Source organism: Ambystoma mexicanum, chromosome 1q (genome assembly GCF_040938575.1).
Source record: "Ambystoma mexicanum isolate Mex_15411 chromosome 1q, UKY_AmexF1_1, whole genome shotgun sequence".
NCBI lineage: Eukaryota > Metazoa > Chordata > Amphibia > Caudata > Ambystomatidae > Ambystoma > Ambystoma mexicanum.
In genome coordinates this window covers 999,649,620-999,671,104 of record NC_090922.1, presented here as the reverse complement: position 1 = coordinate 999,671,104, position 21,485 = coordinate 999,649,620, and the positions used below count along the sequence as shown (strand labels likewise).

The following is a 21,485-nucleotide window of genomic DNA, read 5'->3' as shown; positions in this document are numbered from 1 at the left end:
GTACCTCGACTACAATCTCATCATCCTTTGGAGCTGGTCCAGAGTATGAGGTATGCGTACTGACAGTTCCCAAGAATGAAAGAAAGTAAATCCTACATAGAATACTACCAGACAGTGACATTCATTTAAAAGGTGCATTCTTCCATTCTTTTATCATGTAAGTCCCAACGTTACTAATTCTCCCTAATCCTGAATACATTGCAAAATGTTTGAGGGCAACATTAGAATCACTATGTTTGGCACAGTGATCTCCGATCGAGTACATTTGCCATCAATCAAGTGAACATCGAAATTAAAATTTTGACTAAATGGCGTACACTCTTTACGAGGTTATGTATGTAAGCCATGTGTGTGATGAAAGATTTTAATTTCAAAAATGTTTGCTTCCTTTTTTTTTTTAATCAATGTTCTACTCAAGGATTGTGTACAAGGTCGGGAATTAGAAGAAGAGGCACATGGATCAGAGGTGGTGGACCAGCTTGCTGGGGCGGTCGTTACAGAGTGGACCACGGTTTCACAGAAAATCAAGTAAACAAGGGTAAATAAACTTTATCGTCTTCTCAAAGTTTTTTGGGCCAGTATTTTCTCCATAACATTTTTTTTTAATTTAAAGTGCTATCTACTGTATGTGTGATTCACATTGAACATGTTTTTACAATCCATCTCCTAGAGGCCCAGCAGGAAAAGAAGTATAAAGACACAGACAACAAATGAAACCAAAGATGCAGCTTGCCAAACAGATTTCACCATGGAGCAACTACTATTTGAGGCGCAGCGCGGTCCAGTCAATAAGCAGACTCGAGATGCTTATGTCCAATGGCCAGAAAATGAATTGAATGTGACCGGCGAAGCCAGCAATGTGTTGTTGGACCACTGCTACAATGTGAGAGCTCTACAAGATGAAGATGAAACTGATTATATTGAAGATTCATTGCAATTCCTCGAGGACCACTTGACACAATCTACACCAGCAAAAAAAGGTCCACCCAAATAAACATTTGTTGTTGACGGTTTCTCCAATTCGTGTGCAAATAACACCAGCTGAACTAACAGACTGAAGCTTCAACGCAATTGTCCGAGGAACTTGCCAAAGATCTCGACAACAGTTTGCCTAGTTTGAGCGAAATGTCCACCACAGTTGAGTCATAATACACAATCATGCAGGACGATTGGTTAATAAAGGAGCATAAATACACCGTATTCCACAACTGCCTGTTGGAGATAATACTGTTGCTGAAATGTGTGCATGCACCGAGGGGCAAAATATGCAGAGAGCCATTGGCGATTGTGACTCGTGTAGTACAAAACACTAACATCAAAATCCAAGCCACCTGTGCCCACCTCCATCATACATTTTCATGGTCCGCTCAACCGATGCTGGGCAAAGTGCTTGCTGGAAATCTACTGTGTTCAGCAGCTCTCCTTTTCAATGGCTCTACTTTTAGTAAGTTTTCCAGTTTCTGTGAATTTGTGGGACTTCAATTCCTTGCTAAAACGCAGTACTACAAATATCAAAGAATTTGTATTTCCTGCTATTAATCAAGCCTGGAAAATTGAACAAATGTCAATCGAAAGGACATTCTCTGGGAAGCGGTTCAGGCTAGCAGGCAATTGGACAGTGCAACAGCCCTGGATTTTCAGCAAAGCACTGCACATACCACTTTCAGGACATGGAAACTAAAGAAATGGGTAGTCTGGAGGTCGTGCAGGTATCCGAATGTACATCCCGAGTGGCCATAGAGAAACATGGTTTCATAAAATCTGTCGAACATTTTCAATCGAGGGGAATGCAAATAGACCTCATAGACACTGACAGACCTTTTTTCGATAGCCAAGGCCATGCGAGAGCAGTTTCCAAACATTCACTATCAATTTGTTGTATGGCACGTTGCCAAATCAAGTAATAAAAAAAAAAGTCACAGCTGCAGGTTAAAAAAAAAAAAAAAAAAAAAAAGGTTCTGAAAATATTTTATAGTGGTCCCAGTCTTTCAGCAACCATCTTTGGTGGAGCTCCAAAACTTGTGATGGGTCTGTGGAAACTCTGCTAGAAAAATGGCGCTCATTGATGCACCAGTGTTCCAATGTTCATTCGTGGACAGGAAACCAACATTTTCACCAATGTGCACATGGTCGTTTAACAGAAGAACAGGAACGCAAAAAGAAGTAATTAGTTTCCATCTTCACCTCCACACAAAGCACTTGAGAAGATTGTGTTTGATAAAACTGTTTCAAGACACCTGAAGGGACTCGCAGAATTCTGTCACACCGGAGATTTGGAGGTGTGCCACAATATGTGCTTAAAGTACAGGCCCAAGAATTTGCATTTCGGCATAGACGGTACGCAATATCGAACATTACTAGCGTTCTTAGCGCATAACGAGAACATAAATAGACAACAATCAAGAACTGCTGGAAACTTTGGGATGCTTTGTTACACAATGGCCATGCACACTCATGGAATCGATCATGATTTCGTTTGTAGGGCTCATACGTTGCCACAAAACATCACAATTGTGCCCTGTCCACCAAAAGAGGACCTTGTTGAACAGTTGATTTCCCGTTTTAAATGATTACCAACAGTGTGTATCTTCCACAATGTTTGTACAACGTACATGAACACTTGAAATCTATTTCACTTGAATTTCAAAGCTAATAAAATGTCCAAATTGCCTTTTCAAATGTATCCTCTTTGTCAATTTCTTTTTTGCAAGAATTGTCTGTTGGGGGATGCCATACAGTGTAACTGTGTATTCTCGCTTCCCGCTTTCGGCCCGCTCTTGTGGGTCCTTCACTGATAAGGACACGAGGGTCAGATGGATATCAGCATGAAAAATATGCAAAATAACAAACTTGGCATGCAAGAACTAATGACTAAGCAAAACACTGCATGAAAGGGTGCTATAGGTGCATTCCAACTGTTATTTTTCTGAGGGCATATGTTAGGGGTCGTTGCTTTCGGATGCCTTATCAGAAGAGCTGATCTTTGATTTCCAGACTTTGGAGTCTTACATTTTCAAACACAGTGGGGGGCAGGTGTTAGTGTTACCAAAATATATGACCACTCTAGGTTAGGTATATTGTAGGTGAATTTGAGGTGGTGCGGGGGTAGGGTCTGCTCACCAGATGCGTTCAAAGGAAATAGGGGTCATGGTTTCAGGTGACCGCGGCCTCACAGGGAGGGGTTGGAGATGGGAGGAGTAAGTCAGCAGAGATGGATGGGGTTCTAAGGTTGGTGTAACATTCTTGGATGAGCACAGTTTCCCAGGGCTCGATAATCGCGACTTACAAAAATGAATAGCTGCATTTCCGTGAGAACAGGACACGCACTGAGCTGACAGCGGTGGTGGGAGCTGGCTGTGCACAGAGCTGGAAGAGGGAGAGTGAACAGTTCGCAAGAGGGCAGAGGGAAAAGAAGGCGGTAGGAAGGACACAAATGGAGTTCAAAGTATGCACATTAGCACAGCGTTAATACACTTATATGAAACATGGGTGTGGCAAATAGGCATTTGAGGGGTGGAGATGTCTCCCCCCTTAGCTTATACATCATTTGCCAGGTACGAGAATGGCGCTGAAGGGTGGGATATACCGCCTCTCCTCCAACATGCGTTAGTGCACGGGAAGTTCAGTGGAGATAGAAGGGGACTTGGGTTTATGACTGGTCAGTGTCTCACGTTATCCACAGAGCACATTCCCCTGTGAAACCAGGGCACACGCAGATGTGACAATGGGATGGAAAATAAATGGAACTGTCGTCAGAAAATAACTAAATCACCATCAATGTAGAAGAGTAAAATAGTATTCACAGTAGCGCGACATTGGTGCATGCCAGCAAACAATTTGTTTAACGAAAATATTTCAAATTCCACGTTAGTCAGCAGGCAGGGCTAATCGCTCCCACAGGAGGGAAGGTCACTGCGTTTGAAGAAGCTTGTTGCCTGTTCACACCGACGCATCATGTACAGTATGTTGTTGATTTGTGGCTTTCCTTCACCAAAAGGAAAGATAGCATGGGCGCTCCTATGAAGGTTCAACTGTTGTTTGGCCTTGGAAGAAAGGGAGTATTCGCTTTGGAATGAATTACGGGAGGTTTGTAATACCTGCAACAATGATAATGTTTACCATTTCAAAACTGGAAAAAGTAACATGTAATTTAATTTCATGAAAACCATTGATCTGAGCGGACACCCTGCGTTACGCCAAGAGTATGGAAATACCAAATATAATTTAAGTTTTACTGTAGACGAGTTCATAGACGAACAAGTCAAGGTTTCATTTCCTGACGGTCATTGGTGGATTACATTGTAATGGGGCAAACAAAAAGAAAAATGATAAAATGAAGCATGGGAAGGGGGGGGTGGGGACCCCTAGACACCAGGGATTTTTTTGGTGATGTGTCGTTGGAAAGGGGAGGTCCTCCCCTTTCCAACCACACCCTTTGTGTAAGCAATGCTGCCCACTGATGGATCGGGTGGCGCAGGGCGCTCGATTCGTGGGCAGCAATGTCACTGGACCACCAGGGATTTGTTTGTGACGCGGGGGAGGGGGGCTGCTTACTAGCTAAGGGGCCCCCTCCCCCAGGGCCCCAAAGCATGCGGCCACATGTATGGAGACCCCTTGGGCGGATGGATGACCATCTGCCCCCAGGGGTGGGGGGCAACAAGAAATAAAGAAATACACCAGGGAATGTTTTTCTATATGGAAGGGGTTGTCCCCCCACCCAAAATGGACTTGGGGTCATGTCATGCAGCACGAGACCCCCTCCTCTTATCTGCCCCCAGGGAGAGCTGCATGAGATGCCGCATCCTGCATTTGGTGTGGTGGGAGAGGCGCGCCCCCTTCAAATTAGAAAATTCCCCGGCGGTGTAGGGTGCCCCTCAGCCCCCCCTAAAGGGCAGCCTGCCATTTTCAATTTTTTTCTTTGTTTACCAAACTTGTCTTGGCACAGAGGATAACATTGGTGTGCCAATCTGGCCCTGGGGTGCCCAAACCTTAATGCCCCACGCACTGGGGGGCCTGTCCAACAATTTTTGGGGGCCCTCTCCCCCTCACTCAAAATAGGTGGCAGTGGTACCTCATGCAGGCCTCCCTTCAGTGGGGGGGGCATGCTTGAAACTTATTTGTTTTTGCTGGTGTGACCATAGGTAACATGTTTTTTGTTTTGTTTATAGCTTTTTCTACGCAGGCATCTGCAACGTTATGCGAGTACTTTTTTAAAATTATTCTATGGTTAGGGCCCACTGTCAGTGGGGTGGGTGAGACTGGGGCTGGATGGTTGGTGGTGTGGGTGGTAATGGGCCATCTGGGCAGATATGCTGGTGAGCTGGGACACAATTGCAGGGGCAGGGCACAAATTGCCCCCCATGCCAGCAGAACATTGGTGTTTCCCTGGGAGCGGATCCCTCCCATGTGGGTTGTCCGTCTGCAAGCCCATTCTCCACTTCTGGCTGTGCTAAATTACAGATGTCCCCTCCGGGGAGGAATGGGGATCCTGCCAGGGGTCCCTGGAGCTGCTGCTCTGCTTAGGGGACGGTACACCCACATGGTACATGGATGTCCAAGGCTAGGGACATCACCTCCAACCGTCCTGGAGTTGCGGCTGGGCTGCATTACAGCTTTTCCCTTTGGGGAGGTATTGGCACACTGCCGGGACTCTCTGTGGGGAGAAGCTGTAACGCAGGGCAGCCAGGGCTCCAGCAAAGCCGGCAGTAATATCCCTGGCCTTGGGCACCCTTCTCCCATGTGGGTCTTTGCTGGGGGCTCTGGGTAATACATTCTGGGCCGATTTGCGCAAGTCAGACTTCTGCGGATTCCCACAGGTGTCCTCTTTTCGGAAATGCATGGGGTTCCCTGTTTTCCTTGGTGGCCTGGACACCCAAGGCCCAAATCTGAAGGGTGTGAACATGAGCAGAATTCCTGAAATGATGCTGTGCCTAAAGACTTGGGGTTACCCGTGTTTTAGGCTTTCCCCTTGGTGCCCAGGTAGGTGCACCCACACATGTGAGGTACCACTTTCATATGGACACGTGTGGTAACGCGGAAAGGTATGACATTTGTTGTGTTTGTGTGGTTTTTATAACGTTTTGACACATTTGCTGGTGCCCTTTGTCACAGAACCCTTTCACTTCCAAATGTGCCCTACATTTAGTCACCATACACTTTTGTAACCTGCACAAGTCACCTACCCTTGAAAAGGTCTGCCTGTGCTCTTTCAAAAAAAACGTATGCTTGCCGTTCCTCACCACATTGGTTTTCCTGATTTACAAATGCTAAGTATGTCTGTTCAGGCCAAAAGCATAAAACCCCTGTTTACCATGACTCATTGTTTGGCTTGTGGTATTGCTTGTTTTGTGATACACTACAAAAAATGTGTGCTTTCCTAACTGCAAGAGCCGGGGGAATGTAGCGGAGCACTGTTTTTCTCAAAATTCATAGAAGCCATTGCCGTACCAAGCCAGCCATGTCCACCACATACCTTTTTTTCGGTCATTTTCCCGCTTTTTCCCCAATCTATGGCATTTCCCCCTACCTAGTTGTTGCTCGACCTGCGCAAATCAACTCTTCCTAAACTTGGAATTTTGTCTACTTTTCAGAAATGTATGCCTTTCTGTCCTCCAATTCGGCTTTCCTACCCTTTTCTTCCATTCCGTACATGCATGACCAATTGGCAAAAATGGCCAAAAACGTCTACCTCTCACAAAACGGTTGATACCCACATCAAAAAAATGTTTTTCGTTTCCACTCAACCTGTTCTTCAAAGATAGGAAATTGGGAAATTCAGCACAGCAAACCATTTGTTCCTAGCTCTTACAAGGAAAAAACCACAGGCTTCTTTGTACGTAATTTTATTGACATTTTTTGAAAAAACACAAAATTCTCGCCCTTTTTGGTTATTTTCTCTCACCACCCTACAGCAACCTAGGATTGCAGGGTGGCGTTACGACCAACTACATGTGGGGAAAAAAGGGGCCAAATTTGGCCAAGATATCTCGTCTAACAAAAACGTTACAAGATATTGAATGGCCACATACCGAAATCACCAAAAAAGGCCTTGGAACTGGGAGGAAATACCCATGGCACTTAAAGGGTTAAAGGTGCAAGTTATGAACCACACTCCAACTATTAATCCACAGGAAAAGACCAGCAAGCAAAATAGTTCAATATCTGCAGATGGCAGAACGCAAAACTATATCAAACACACCCACCTTCTCACTAAATCTCTACACATTTTAAGAGCTCTGGAAAGCACTGTGGTAACAATGCATGCAACATTAGAACTTAATCAACTGGAAAACAAAGGCATGATATATGAAGCTATTCACTTACTTGTGAGTGACTCGTGGACCCTTCTGGACCATCACTTAAAGGCAGAACTGAGTATGAAGGGGACTCGCCATCCTTTGTAAGCTCCATGGGGCTTTTTGGTCTTACGGGTAAACCTACTTTAAACACAAAAAGTTACAAAAAAGATGCTTGTAATACTTAAATTTTGGGGAGGGAATACACAAGTCCTGCTCCAATTACCTTTATCAAAGGTCAATTTCGCTCTCCGACTAGGGCGTTTTCTGTTTTGAAATTCTCTTTCAAAGTTTCCTAAACTCGAGGTGTATTGGTCCCAGGCAATGTCCGGTAATTGGACTACTCTTTGAGGACATGGAAGCCCTATGTCAACCTAGGAGAACAGAGCAGAAACCAAATAACATCATTTGGAAACTATTTTGACAATATAGATTTAAATGTAAACAGAGAGAGTTCCTGAGAATCATTACAGTTTTAGTGTGGAAGGCTGCTTAAAATATGACATGCAAAAGGGAGCAGCAATACCCTTTCCCCAACAAATATTTGAAAATCTGAATGAATTGTGGCAATTATTGCCATCCCTCATCCCTGTATCTGTTTTAAGCTCAGATGCAGCATATTGTTTGCAGTTTAGATTCTGAACTGAGAAAATGCATGAAAATCATTGTGGGGTTTTTAAACATCAGTCGATCAGTGTTATCTACCATATTTGCAAGCAAACGGCAACAGGACCACTGATATGCAGAGCTTAAAGTAGTCACTGTACACTAGATCTGAACTTGGCAGATTGATCAGCAAAGCTCTAGGGGGACGAATAAGGTTTAAGTTACTTACCTCTAACTATTGATCTCCGGCATGGGTCTGGCATCGATTCACATGCTCATGAATATTCCCTGTCAGACTGGGAATCCTCGGTAAAAGAAAAACAATTGTTTCACTTATACTTTAAAACTGTATTTCTCCTCTCAACCAATCACTGTCCTCTGGGTCATACTGCCCTCATGCAATGACAGTCCTCTCCCTAAGCCCCGCCTCGGGCAGCCATCTACAGATATGGTAAGCATGTAAAGCGGCAATATGAAGAGCTGCAGAGGGGTCAAAGGGAGGGTTTGCATGTGAACCCATTCCAGACCCATGCTGGAGAACAAATGTTACAGGTAAGTAACTTAAACCTACTCCAGCATGGGGTCTGGCATGGATTCACATGCTCATGAATAACAAATACACAGCAGTACCACATAACTACGGGAAGTGGCAAGGCTCAACAGAAGCAATTAACACTTACCCCTGGAACAGGCTCACCTCAAGCAGACAGGTTGAGTAGCACTGCCTGACCAACTCTGGACTCCTTCCCGGAATCCCTGTTGACACATTAGAACTTCATGAAGATAAGCATTGACCTCCACGTTGCAGCCATGTAGTTGTCAAGTAGGGGCACACCAAAAAGGAACGCCGTTGTCGCTGTTATCGCTCTGGTGGAATGGGCTCTCAAACGGCCAGGCAGAGGACGATTTGCTAGCCGATGACAGTGCATGATGCAGTCGGAGAACCACCTTGAAATGCAAGCCTTGGATAAGGCCTTTCTATGGTTCACAAGACCAAAGTTCACAAACATTTGAGAAGTCTTCCAAAAACTGCAAGGCCCTCTCCGCCGGCAAAAACATTTTCGGGAAGAAACAGGCAACACCAAGGGCTCACATTCCGACTGAACCTTCGACTTGAAAGAGGAGTGTGTACGCATTACCACCCTCGATTTGTGGAAAGTCAGATACAGATATTTGCAGGATAGGGCCTGGATCTCACCCACATGTCTGGCAGAGGTGATGAGCACAAGGAAAGCAGTTTTGCACGACAGAAACTTGAGTGGGGCCTAATGCATAGGTTCAAAAGGTGCCCCCCATGAGCCTCGTCAGGACCACGCTGAGTTTCCATGCCGGGACAGAAGCCTTCACCGGTGGGAAAGATAGGAAATGTCCCTTGAAGAGCTCCTTGACAAGTCTGTGGGACCACAGCGAGGACCTACACAGGGATCTGGTGTAGCACAGGATGGCCATCAGGTGTAACTTGATTGATGCAGAGTCAACTGAATCTGTGGAGCCGTGGCCTCAGAGGGGTAATATTCTGCAGCCGGCACCACGTAGCAAAACGATTCCACGTGTGGCCATAGCACTTTTAGAGTCGACAACACCCTGGCTTTGGCAAGGAATTCCCTGCAGTACGCTGAAAATTCGTAACCACCGAACTGTAATGCTGCAGGAGCCATGCCCTCAGGCTCAGAGATCCTGGGGCGTGATGAAGGATTGTGCCTCCCTCTCTGGTGAGCAGGTCCAGAAGTGCCGGAAACTTGACGGGAGGCGACACAGACAGGCTGAGTAGGTCCAAATACCAAATCTACCTCGGCCACGCCGCAGCTACGAGCGTCATCTTGCATCAACACTGAGTGTTGCAGGAGAAGAAACAAGGGAAAGTATACAGAAACTACCTTCCACGGGAAGGAGAACACGTCCCCCCAAATTCCTCGGTTGGTGGAATCTGCTGGCAAACTTCTGGCATTTGGAGTTTGCCGCTTTGGCAAAAAGATCGAATTGGGGTCTGCCCCATTTGCCGAACAGGCGGTCCACCTGATCCTGACAAAGTTGCCACTCGTGGCAGGAGCGCAGTTCCCTGCTGTGGGAGTCTGCAATGGTGTTATCGACATCGGCCAGGTGGAGTGGGACTAGGTACATTCCCTGTCTGATGGCCAAGTGCCCCAAGTCCTGAGCTTCCTTGGAGAGCACTGGGGACCGAGTGCCCCCTTGCTTCCGGATGTAGAACATGGTGGTGGTGTTGTCAGTGAAGATTCACACCACCTTGCCCTTCAGAGACGGAAGGAAAGACTTGAGGGCCCAGAACACTGGCCATAGCTCCAGGATGTTGATGTCTAGATCCATCTCCTCTGGAAGCCAAAGACCTCTGGCGTGTAGACATCCGGTGTGAGCCCACCCAACCTTCTAGTGATGCGTCCGTGGTGACCGTCTCCTGGTATGGCGGGGTCTGAAATCCCAGCCCCGGGGCAATGTGGGAGCGCACCACCATCACCCGCCGGAACTCCTCGTTGAGAGGGATATTGGCTGCAAAACTCCCAGACACTTGTCTCCAACGTGCATCCAAGAAATCCTGTAGGGGTTGCATCTACAACCTGCATAGACGGACGAGGTAGGCGTAGGACGACATCATACCCAGCAACAACTTGAGGGCCCACTCCGCAGCTTTCTAGACTGACGACAGTCGCTGCACCTTCCCTTGAATGGCTGCTAGTCTCTCCTTCAAGGGTGACACCAGGCAAGCCACTGTGTTGAGTTTGGCGCCAAGGAACAGCGTGTTACATTAAGCAGGACCTCGGATAGTTTACGAAGAACCCAGCTCCGTCAGTAGTCGGATGGTCTCCGTGTGCTCGTCAGCTGGATTCCCAGAGCGGGTGCGTATCAGCCAATCATCCAGGTATGGTATATGTGTATGCCCTGCAGACGCAGATGGGCCGCCACCGGGGCCAGGCATTTTGTGAACACCCTTGGGGCCGAATTTAGGCCGAAAGCTAAGGCCTTGAACTGGTAGTGTTGGCCATGAATCATGAACCGTAGGCACTTCCGATGTTTCCTGTGGATGGGGACATGGAAGTATGCATCCTCTAGGTCCAAAACATCAAGAAATACCCTCCCTCCAGTTGGGCGAACAAGTGCTGCAACGTAACCATCCTGAACTGTAGGGACTTCAAGTACTTGTTTAAACGGTGCAGGTCTCCAACACCCTATCTTCTTTCTTACCAGGAAGTATCTGGAACAGACTGCGGAGCTCCGGAGCCATTGGGGAACGAGCTCTATCGCCCCTTTCCGTAACATGGCTCACACTTCTTCCAGGAGCAGAGAGATGCGAAGTTCCTAAACAGGGAACCAGTGGAATCCATGGGTACCTGCGTTGGAAATCTAAGGTGTGTCTGTTGGCGGTGATCTTCCACGTAAGCCGGCCTCCCACCGGGGTGCATGAGTGGGGGCCCGACGTTAGTCTTGGTAGCGACCTCTGTAGGCTTCCTGCGAGAAGGATCCGGGAGGTTAACTGTATGATATGGCAAATCCTTGGATGGTCTGCTTGATTTTCCCCAGGAGGAGCAAAAAGACGGCTGGCGATGCTACTGAAGAGTGCCAAGGAAATGTGCCATCTCCGTATCAGTCTTTATGGCTTGAAGGGATTTCCGAACAGATTTCTTCCATCCAAGGGCATGTCCAGCACCTACGCATGAACATTCTGACGAAGGTTTGTGGCCTTCAACCATCCCTGCTGACGAAGGCAGACTGTTTCCCCATCTGCCGGAAACCTGTGTCGGCGATGTCCACTGCCACCGTAATGGCAAGGTACAACACCACCTCCCCTTCCCGAAAGAGGACGAGCGCTTCCATTTTCTTGCTGTCTGGGAGGAATTCCAGGATCAGGCACAGCTTGTACCAAATCTGCCAGTCGTATCGGGCCAAGATAGCCAGAGCATTAGCCACCTTGATCGTGGATGCCACGATGTAAATGACTCTTCCCCATGGTGTCCATCTTCTTCCCCTCATTATCCAGGAAAACGGATAATGGTGAAGCCGGGTTAGCTGAACATTTCCTTGCGGAAGCCGACACTACAGAGTCCGGCGATGGTTATGACCTCAAGCACTTGGGCGCTGAGTCAGGCACCCTATAATTCTTCTCCAACCGGTCTTGTTTGGTTGGAGACGTGCATGGGTTCTTCACGAGGGCTAGTCCTCCCTCCCAAAGGTCGTCCAGAAAGGGTAACTCCATGATTGTCTTCCTCTTCGGCTCTTGCCGCCGATACAAGAAACCCTCTTTCTTGGTTTCCTCAGGCACCAGCTGGAACCGCTCAGAGGCCCTGGAGATTGAGTGGAATATCCCACCTCGTCTGGTGAAGAGAATCTATGAGGGCTGTCCAGGTGCAGTGATTCATTGTCTACCGAAACGAAGTGCTCATCTTAGTCGGTTCCCATGGCCTTATCCATAGAAGTGTGTGTGTGTATCCGGCCCGCTGGTGGATTCTGGGCCGTCCGTGGTGGAGGGGGCTGGTGTGGAGGCGTCAGATGGTGCTTTCTCTTCTTACGCGTAGGCTGATCAGGGACCTGCAGCACCACAGGTGTCGGTGCAGGGGGCAACCTCTGCTGGATCTGTGTTAGCAGGGTGTAGCGAGTCAACGAGATGTCCATGGATATGACCCTCGGCTCTGATGGAGACCAACGTCCGCTGATTATCAGATCGTTGGCATGGGCGCCCAACCCTATGAGTGAGGCATCCGTCTTCGGCCATGGTTTCCAAAAAGGTTCTTTCAAGATGATCTCCCGGCAGGCCCACCACCGAAGGTCCTGTGAGACACTTCTCGGAATTTGTAGGTCTGACATCCTTCCAGAGAATTGGGACCACTGAGTCCTGAGACCCCATTGGAGAGATCTCATTCTCCGGTGAGCCTCTGGCACCAGAAATATGCAGGATTCCAAGAGGCTGAGCAACCTCAAAAAAATCAAAAGCCAGTAGATGCTGGGCATTCTGGAATGGGGTCACCATCTGCAGAATTTCTGAGGCCTCACCTTCGGTGGCGAGGCTCTTCCCAGGGACGCATCCAGGATTGCTCCAATGAACAGCAGCCTTTCAGATGGTATCATGGGAGACTTTTTGAATTTGAGGGAAAAGACCAATCTGTGAAGGGAGTGACAGGTGGAGCTGAGATGGTCCAGGGCCTGTTCGGGATAACTGGCCCTGATCAGCCAATCCTCCATGTAGGGGTAAAGGTGAATTGCCCCTCTCCAGAGACTCACTGCCACAACCGCCATCACTGTGGTGAAAACCCTCAGGCGGAGGTCAGCCCAAATGGCAGAACCCGAAACTGATGAGAACCGCCAACGTCGGCTACTGTCTCTGCTTATGATTGATTGGCACATGAAAGTAAGCATCCTGAAGGTCCAATGATAGCATCCAATCCTGAAGCTGGAGGTCCTGAATGATCTGAGAAAGAGTTACCATCTTGAACCTATCCTTCCTGAGGAACTTGTTCAAGTCTCTTAAATGGGACTTAATCCTCCGTCCTTTTTTGGAGTTAGAAAGTACAGGGAGTGCCAACCCTTGTTCCTCTCCGCTACAGGTACTGGTTCTATGGCACCTTCCACTAGCAGGGTTAGTATTTCCTGCATAAGGAGCAGATCTGGAACTTCGTTACAGCTGTTCCCCGGTGGACGACTGAAGCTTTTTTAGAAAGGGAAGGCAGTACCCCATGGCATCGGTTTCCAATGCCCATGCATCTGAAATAATAGCCATTTTGTCAGATGCTGTGAAATCCTGCCCCACCACTGGGGTCTTGTGAACCAAGTCCTCAGAGAGGTTTTGGGGCGGTTGACACAGTGGCTGATGGTAAAGAAGCCACTGCTGCTGCGGTCTTAGTACCTCTTCCCCGTCCACCATGGGGGAAATCTTCTTTGGCCTCTGAACTGGTTGTCCTCTACCTCTTCCAAACGTGGAGTAATAACAAAAAGACCTAACCTTCCAGAGCTTAGCTGTGGGGCGACTTGGAGGTTGTCTGATCGCAGCACCAAGTGATTTGGCTGCTGCCTTTGAAGTTTACATTTTCTCCAAACTCTCATCCCATCAGCTTTCAAATAAATGAGTACTGTCAAAAGGCATGTTGAGTAGTCTGGATTGTAAGTCTGGAGCAAACACCAACTTTCTCAATCAGGCAAACCTGCGCATAACTGTACTATCTGCCATAACTCTGCTGATACTGTCACCAGAAACGAGATCAGTCTGGAGGGATTCGCACATCGCTTCTTTCCCATCCTGGACTATGTTTAAAAACTTGTCTCGTTCCTCCCCTTTGGGGATAGGGTCAGCTGCCATAGATATAGTGAACCTTGCCAACGTGCATGGGGCATTAGCCGATTTCATGGCCATCCTTCCAGCCGAAAAAACCTTTTTGTCCAGGGCGTCGAAACGCTCATCATCCCCATCAGGCGAAATAGTAGGGTAGGCATTTTGTCTATTGGTTGAGGTGGCAGCTTGAACCGCCATACTTTCTGGTGTTGGGTGTTTTGAGATAAAAAGGGAAAAAAAGGGTCAATGCTTGATGGTATCCTGTATTTTGGGGTCAACTTATTGTTGACAGCTGGATTGAGTTCAAGCGCCTCCCAATTGGTAGCCTCGCACTTTTGCAAAGCTGCATGGAACGGCACAATAGGGTCTTCTTGAGGTCCCGTGTCCAAAATGTCGTTCAAGTCATCTTGATCAAAGACTGGACTTGATCTAGCCCAACCGAAATACTCTATAAAACTTGACATCAACTGCCTGTACATAACCGCACCGGTTATCACCGGGATCTGATCTGCCGAACTACCTCTGGTGAGGTGTCTAAATCACTGGCATCATGCAGGTACTCTTGTAGATTTTTTGTTCTGGACTCTTCAGAAACTAATGCTTCAGGGACTGATGGCGTACCATATTGGAGGGCAAAATTCCTAGATTTATCTGAAGATGGTTCTGCATCCCATAGAGGGACGTGGCTTAAAATATTCAGTCCTAGGAAAAGGGGTATATGTCTTCTCCATGGTACTCCATGGATTCATAATGTTTGTCAACAGAGGAGCCGAAATCATCGAAACGGTCGACGGCTTCAACAACTCTGGCATCGAGGAGCTTGACGGGTCAATGACTTTTCATAACTTTCTGCACCGATGGCGTAGATGACGCATCTTTCTACCCCAAAGGCGTCGTTGTACAGTCTGTTGGTGCTAGAGGCATCGACAACTCAGTCCTCGAAGGGACTTTTCCTCGACTCAAGGTATCTTAAGACCGTTCGAGGAGTTTTGCCTGCCGGGCCCGAAGAGGCACAGCTTTTATGCTCATGAGGTGTTTCGATGGGAGCATGGCTTTTGGGTGTAGTCGATGGGGTCAAGGCTGCATTCTCAAACACCTGTAACGCTCACCTGATTCCCGTAGAGGCGCCGGTCTTGACTGGGCGTATACCGTATCTTCAAAGGTGATGTGTAACACACGGCTGGCTCTTTGGGCTGGACCTCTGTGCACTGTATGTCTGGCTCGAAGGGTAAGATGTCTGCAGATAGAAAATGTGGGATTAATGAACTGGGTTATTGAATGTCTCTCTCTTCTTCCCTTTCTCTTCTCCTGTAGAACCCCAAAGGTTAACGCTCTCACCTTAGGTAAGTGAACGCCGTGCTCTCCATCTGTCTCGAGGCAGGGTGCTGTAACCAGTTTCTTCACTGGATAAGGGGAGCAGGCCTCTTGACTTCAGAGGACTGCTGTCCGTCGTTTACTGCACGAACGGTAAGTTTCGAGTAATTCTAATGTCTTTAAAGTCTTTAGTAATGATGTCTCTTGTTTTGCAGGGTTCCGGCGATGGCGGATGGCGGGCTGAAGTGAGTTGAAGATGGAGCCTGTGTGATGAATAGAAGCGCCTGGAAGCACGTAAGTAAGCGCTTGTTGCCTGCTTCACGATGCGCTCTAACTGTCTTTTTATTTTGCAGGTACAAGTTCGGGGCGGCTGCAGGGTGCCGGAATACCCACTGGGTTAGATGTGGAAAGGAGTAATGGCACGTGAGTATTAAAGTTCCCCAATGTCTTTAAACGCACCTTGTTCTGTCTTTCAGATGCGGGATGCAGCGCCGAAGGCCTCCGGAGCGTGCGAAGAGTTGGTAAGCTTTTGTCTTTCAGATGCCGGAATGCAGTGTGAAGACCTCCGGAGCGCACGGAGAGTAGGTAAGCCTTTGTCTTTCAGATGCCGGAATGCAGCGCGAGGCGTTGGTGACAGCCGATGGACCAGGTAAGTGAAGAGCTGTCACTGAAGACCGTAATGCTAACCTGTTCTTTCTTGTCTTTATAGGTGTTGCTGAAGACTGGATTCAGAATGGTAAGCCTTTTTCCTTAGGCCCAGGATCAGATGCAGAAGACACGATGAGCGTTCTGCTGCTGAGGATGCAGAATAACGAAAAGCAAGATTCATCCATCGGGTGTGGTTTAAATAGCCTCCTGTAGTGCTTAGGTGTCTCCTTCCACAGCCACGCCTAGGTAAGAAAAGAGTTCCTGCTTTCCAGAAGAGTTCCAGTGTTCTGAATCTAGGGAGTGGCTCCTGCCCCACCCAACAGGAAAAGTAGTTCCAAACAGAAGAGGATCAGAGACTCAACTGGCAGGCAAGTAAGCAGCATGGTCTGCTGCAGGTAAGTCCACCCAAGCATTATGAGCCCGGCGCTTCCAGCGCTGGGACTGGGCATATTTATGAGCCTGGTGCCACTGGCGCCAGGACTGGGTCCAAAAGGTCCCAATTGGGACTGGTTGGCACTCGGAACCTGGGTTATGGATCTGCTTCCAAGGGAGTTGGGAAAACCCTGACCTTTTGGAAGCAGAGATCATGACAGTACCCCCCCTCAAAGCCTCCCCAAACCGGGCTTCTCCGGGGGTTTTGGCTTGTCAGGAAATGTTCGGTGAAATCTTTTGATTAGGCGAGGAGCGTGGACATATTCAGCAGGTTCCCAGGATCTCTCTTTGGGGCCGTAGCCTTTCCAGTCAATTAGGTAGAATAGTTTAGATTTGGAGATCTTGGAGTCCAGAATGCTTTTGACTTCAAACTCGAGTTCTCCATCAACTAGGATCGGTTTTGGAGATTTGGTTAGTCGGGTTTGAGGTTGCACGGGTTTTAATAGAGAGACGTGGAAGACCGGATGTATCTTCATGTGCGGGGGCAAGTCCAACTTGACCGCTACTGGGTTTACTATGGTAGTGATGGAATAGGGACCAAGGTATCTTGGGTTGAATGTGCGTGGCCCTTTTAGAGGTAGATATTTGGTGGATAACCAGACTTGATCCCCTACTTGATATTGAGGGGCTTCCTTCCGATGTTGATCTGCTCCTTTCTTGTATTGTTCTTTAGCCCTTTGAAGGTGAGAAACAGCTTCCTTAAAGGCTTGGGTGATTGTAGAATGCAGGTAGTCTACTGCTGGTGTTTCAAGATCTTGGAGGGGATCCAACTCCGAGGTTCGAGGGTGACTGCCGTACAAAAGAAAAAACAGGGTTTTCTCAGTTCCCGAATGGACAGAGTTATTGTAGGCATATTCGGCTATCCAAAGGATGTCTTTCCAAGTTTTTTCAGTTTGTTGCAGCATGCAGCGTAAATACTGTTCCAGAGTTTGATTGGTCCTCTCGGTTTGTCCGTCGGTCTGAGGGTGGTGACTGGTCGATAGTCTCACATCAATTTGAGCCGACCGACAGCAACTTCGCCAAAAATGAGAAATAAATTGACTACCTCGATCCGAAATTAGAACCGAAGGAAAACCGTGCAGTCGGACGATGTTTTCGAGAAATTCTCGGGCCAGAGTTGCTGCTGTTGGCAAGCCTTTGAGCGGAATGAAATGCGCCATCTTGGAGAATAAGTCCACGATTACTAGAATCGTATTGTATCCGGAGCATGGGGGTAGATCGGTGATGAAGTCCATAGAAAGCGTATGCCAAGGGCGAGGTGGGATGTCAATAGGGCGTAAGAGGCCTGCTGGTCTTTCCTTTTGACTCTTGTTTTGGGCGCATACTCCACAGGACATTATAAAGTCTCTGATATCTTTTTTCCAAGACGGCCACCAGAAGTAGCGCTTGATCTTTTCTGAGGTCTTGGCCATACCGGGATGTCCTTCCATTAAAGAATCGTGATAAAGAATCGTGATTACTTTTTTCTGTAAATCTGTGCTGGGTAGGTATAATCGTTCTTGGAAATACAATAAGTTGTCCTTTACTGCAAAGTCCTTTCCCTGCAGATGCCAATTCTGTAGGTCTGCTGGAGTTACCAGTTGCCTGGCTTTATCCTTAACTTCCTCTATGGATTCTGTGGCGATTACACCCAGAATTCTTTGTTCGGGAATGATTGGTACAGGTTTAGGGTTGATCAAGTGTTCTTCCACTCCCATCCGAGAAAGGGCATCAGCTTTACCGTTTTTTGTACCAGGTCGATAGGTAATTATGAAGTCAAACTCGGCAAAGAATAATGCCCAACGGAGTTGTCTAGAGGATTGGGCTTTTGCGGTTTTCAAATATTGCAGGTTTCGGTGATCCGTAATCACAGTAACGGTGTGTCGGGCCCCCAGCAGAAAATGCTGCCAAGCCTTAAAGGCAGACTTGATAGCCAGAAGTTCCTTGTCAGTAATCGTGTAATTGATTTCAGGAGGCGAGAATTTGCGGGACCAAAATGCCACGGGATGCAACTGATTGGTTACCAGGTCCTTTTGTGATAGAACTGCCCCCATGGCAAGGCTTGAAGCATCAGTTTCCACGATGTAGGGGAGTTCGGGGCGAGGGTGTTTTAAGATTGGTGCAGAGATAAATTTAGTCTTCAAATCCTGGAAAGCTTGTTCCGCCTCGGTAGACCATTCAAAACGTTTGTTTTTCTTTAACAAGGAAGTGATGGGCTGGACTATTCGAGAGAATTCGGGGATAAACCTGCGGTAAAAGTTAGCGAAGCCTAACATGCTTTGCACACCTTTTACGGAGGATGGTGATGGCCATTTGAGAACTGCATCGACCTTCTTTGAATCCATACGCACTCCGCCAGGTGATAATATGAATCCCAAGAATTCAACTTCAGTCACGTTGAAAACACATTTTTCCAACTTAGCGAAAAGTTTGTGTTGACGCAATCTTTCGAGGACCATTTTCACGTGTTTCCGATGTTGAGATTCCGATGAAGAATAAACGAGGATGTCGTCAATGTAAACAACAACACACACATCTATGAGCTCTCTGAGGACATCGTTCATAAAATATTGAAAGGCGGCCGGGGCATTACAAAGTCCGAAGGGCATGACCTGATATTCAAATAGCCCATACTTGGTGCGGAAGGCCGTCTTCCATTCATCGCCCTCTTTTACTCGTACCAAGTGGTAAGCTCCTCTAAGATCCAGCTTTGTATATATGCATGCTTTTCTGACTTGGTCCAGGAGTTCAGGGATCAAAGGTAACGGATATCTATTCTTAACGGTGATCTGGTTCAGGGAGCGATAATCTATACAAGTTCTAAGGTCTCCTTCCTTTTTTGGAACGAAGAACAAAGCTGAAGAAGCAGGGGACTTGGAAGGACGAATAAACCCATTTGCCAGGTATTGATCCAGGTATTGTCGAAGGTGAAGGTTCTCAGGCTCGGTGAGGGCATAAATTCTACTACAAGGAGGAGTAGATCCAGGTATCAGGTCGATCTGGCAGTCATAAGACCTATGAGGAGGTAGAGAGTTAGCCTGATCCTTCCGGAAAACATCTTGGTATTCTAGGTATTCGGGAGGTAACTGGGGAGTCTCTGAAGAAATTGCTGCCAGTGCAACACCAGGTGGAGGGTGACAAGTAGAGACACATTCTGGAAACTGGACCGTTCTTGCTCGCCAATCGATCAGAGGATTGTGTTTCTCTAACCAAGGTATTCCTAGAATAATCTGAAATTGAGGGGCCTTGATCACATCGAACACGATCTTCTCATGGTGTCCATCTTGACTTACTAGCGTCACTTCTTGAGTGGTATGCGTTACTGGCCCGGAGGCTATCTCCGTACCATCCACCGTAGTAATGACGTCCTTTACAGCCTTGGGACAAAGAGTTAGATTCATCCTCAAAACCATTTCATGATCCACATAATTGCCGATGGCACCGCTGTCGACGTAAGCTTCAATTGCATGTAATCGATCCGGATTATCAGGGCTAATGAGGACCATAGGTATCACGAAATGCGAGGTCACGGAACTGGTTTTCACGCTCGGCAAGAGGACCTCTATTCTTGTCGGGCGAGGTCGTTTCCCTGCTCAGAGTTTGTAACTTTGGTAACTGCAGCTCCTACTGCCTTCTTGGCAGGTTTCACCGGACAGTCTCGAAGAAAGTGCCCAGAGTTTCCGCAATAGAGGCATAATTGCAACTGTTTTCTCCTTTCCCGCTCCTTTTGTGTTAGAGGACCTTTCAGACCCCCTATTTGCATGGGTTCCCCGGAGTCTACTCCTTTGGAAGGAGTTGGCGGTTTGGAAAATACTCGAGCATCAAACTTGGAACGATCGGCCTTCCTGTTCTGCAGTCTGTGATCTATTTGAACGACTAAGTCTATATAGTCCAAACAATCTTGTGGGGGATTCACTACTTGGGCTAACACATCTTTGAGCTCTCCGCGTAGACCTCTATAAAACAGCGTAATCCTTTTGTCCTCAGGCCAGTGAGTTTCCACTATCAGTCTGTTGAAAGACGCAATATAAGCCAAAAGGTCTTGATTACCTTGTCGCAACGAAAGAAGCTCATTGTCCAAGGCCTGCCCCTGTGAATGTCTTGCGAACAGTTTTTCCATACTGAGCTGAAAAGCTTGAAAATCATGGAGGACCGGATCATCTTGATTTACTAGAGGGATCGACCAGTCTGCCGCATTGCCACTAAGGTACGAAAGCACGAAAGCTACTTTAGCTTGATCAGTTGGAAAGGCTGCTGGCCGGCATAAGAAATGCAACCGGCACCGATTGATAAATACTGCAAACCTCTTTGGGTCACCAGAAAATCGTTCGGGCGGAGCCAGAGGTACATTCCCAGGTAGGTTGATCTGCACTGGATTCATAGAGGATGTAGAAGGAAGATTTGCCCCAGATGCGGGTAACGGGGTCTGTCCGGCTTGTGACTGTAGCAATTGTCTAGCGAGATCATCTGTTCGCTCCTTGGAAATAATCAGTTCCCTTCTTAGAGCGTTCGTTTCCTGACGGGCTGCATGCACTTCTGCCCTTAGTTCCCCAAGTAACTGGGCTAGCTGGTCGGTATCCGAGGTTTCCATAGCGCCTGGACGGGAGTTTTGTGGTAGGCTTTGCATTCTGTAACGCTCACCTGATTCCCGTAGAGGCGCCGGTCTTGACTGGGCGTATACCGTATCTTCAAAGGTGATGTGTAACACACGGCTGGCTCTTTGGGCTGGACCTCTGTGCACTGTATGTCTGGCTCGAAGGGTAAGATGTCTGCAGATAGAAAATGTGGGATTAATGAACTGGGTTATTGAATGTCTCTCTCTTCTTCCCTTTCTCTTCTCCTGTAGAACCCCAAAGGTTAACGCTCTCACCTTAGGTAAGTGAACGCCGTGCTCTCCATCTGCCTCGAGGCAGGGTGCTGTAACCAGTTTCTTCACT

General features: G+C 47.6%; 1 protein-coding gene across 6 annotated transcripts in view; it reads right to left on the bottom strand.

Moving 5' to 3' along the window:
• ZZZ3 (zinc finger ZZ-type containing 3) overlaps window positions 1–21,485 on the bottom strand; it is a 707,971-nt gene that overhangs the window by 500,570 nt on the left and 185,916 nt on the right. For 4 of the 6 annotated variants that reach the window (XM_069641671.1, XM_069641666.1, XM_069641668.1 and 1 more), the window contains exons 4-5: window positions 7,522–7,669; window positions 7,324–7,439 (exon numbers count right to left, since the gene is read on the bottom strand). In XM_069641671.1, the coding sequence (XP_069497772.1) occupies window positions 7,324–7,439; window positions 7,522–7,669 (264 nt within the window). The remainder of the gene's footprint in view (window positions 1–7,323; window positions 7,440–7,521; window positions 7,670–21,485) is intronic. The other 2 variants (XM_069641669.1, XM_069641670.1) reach the window with 1 other exon arrangement.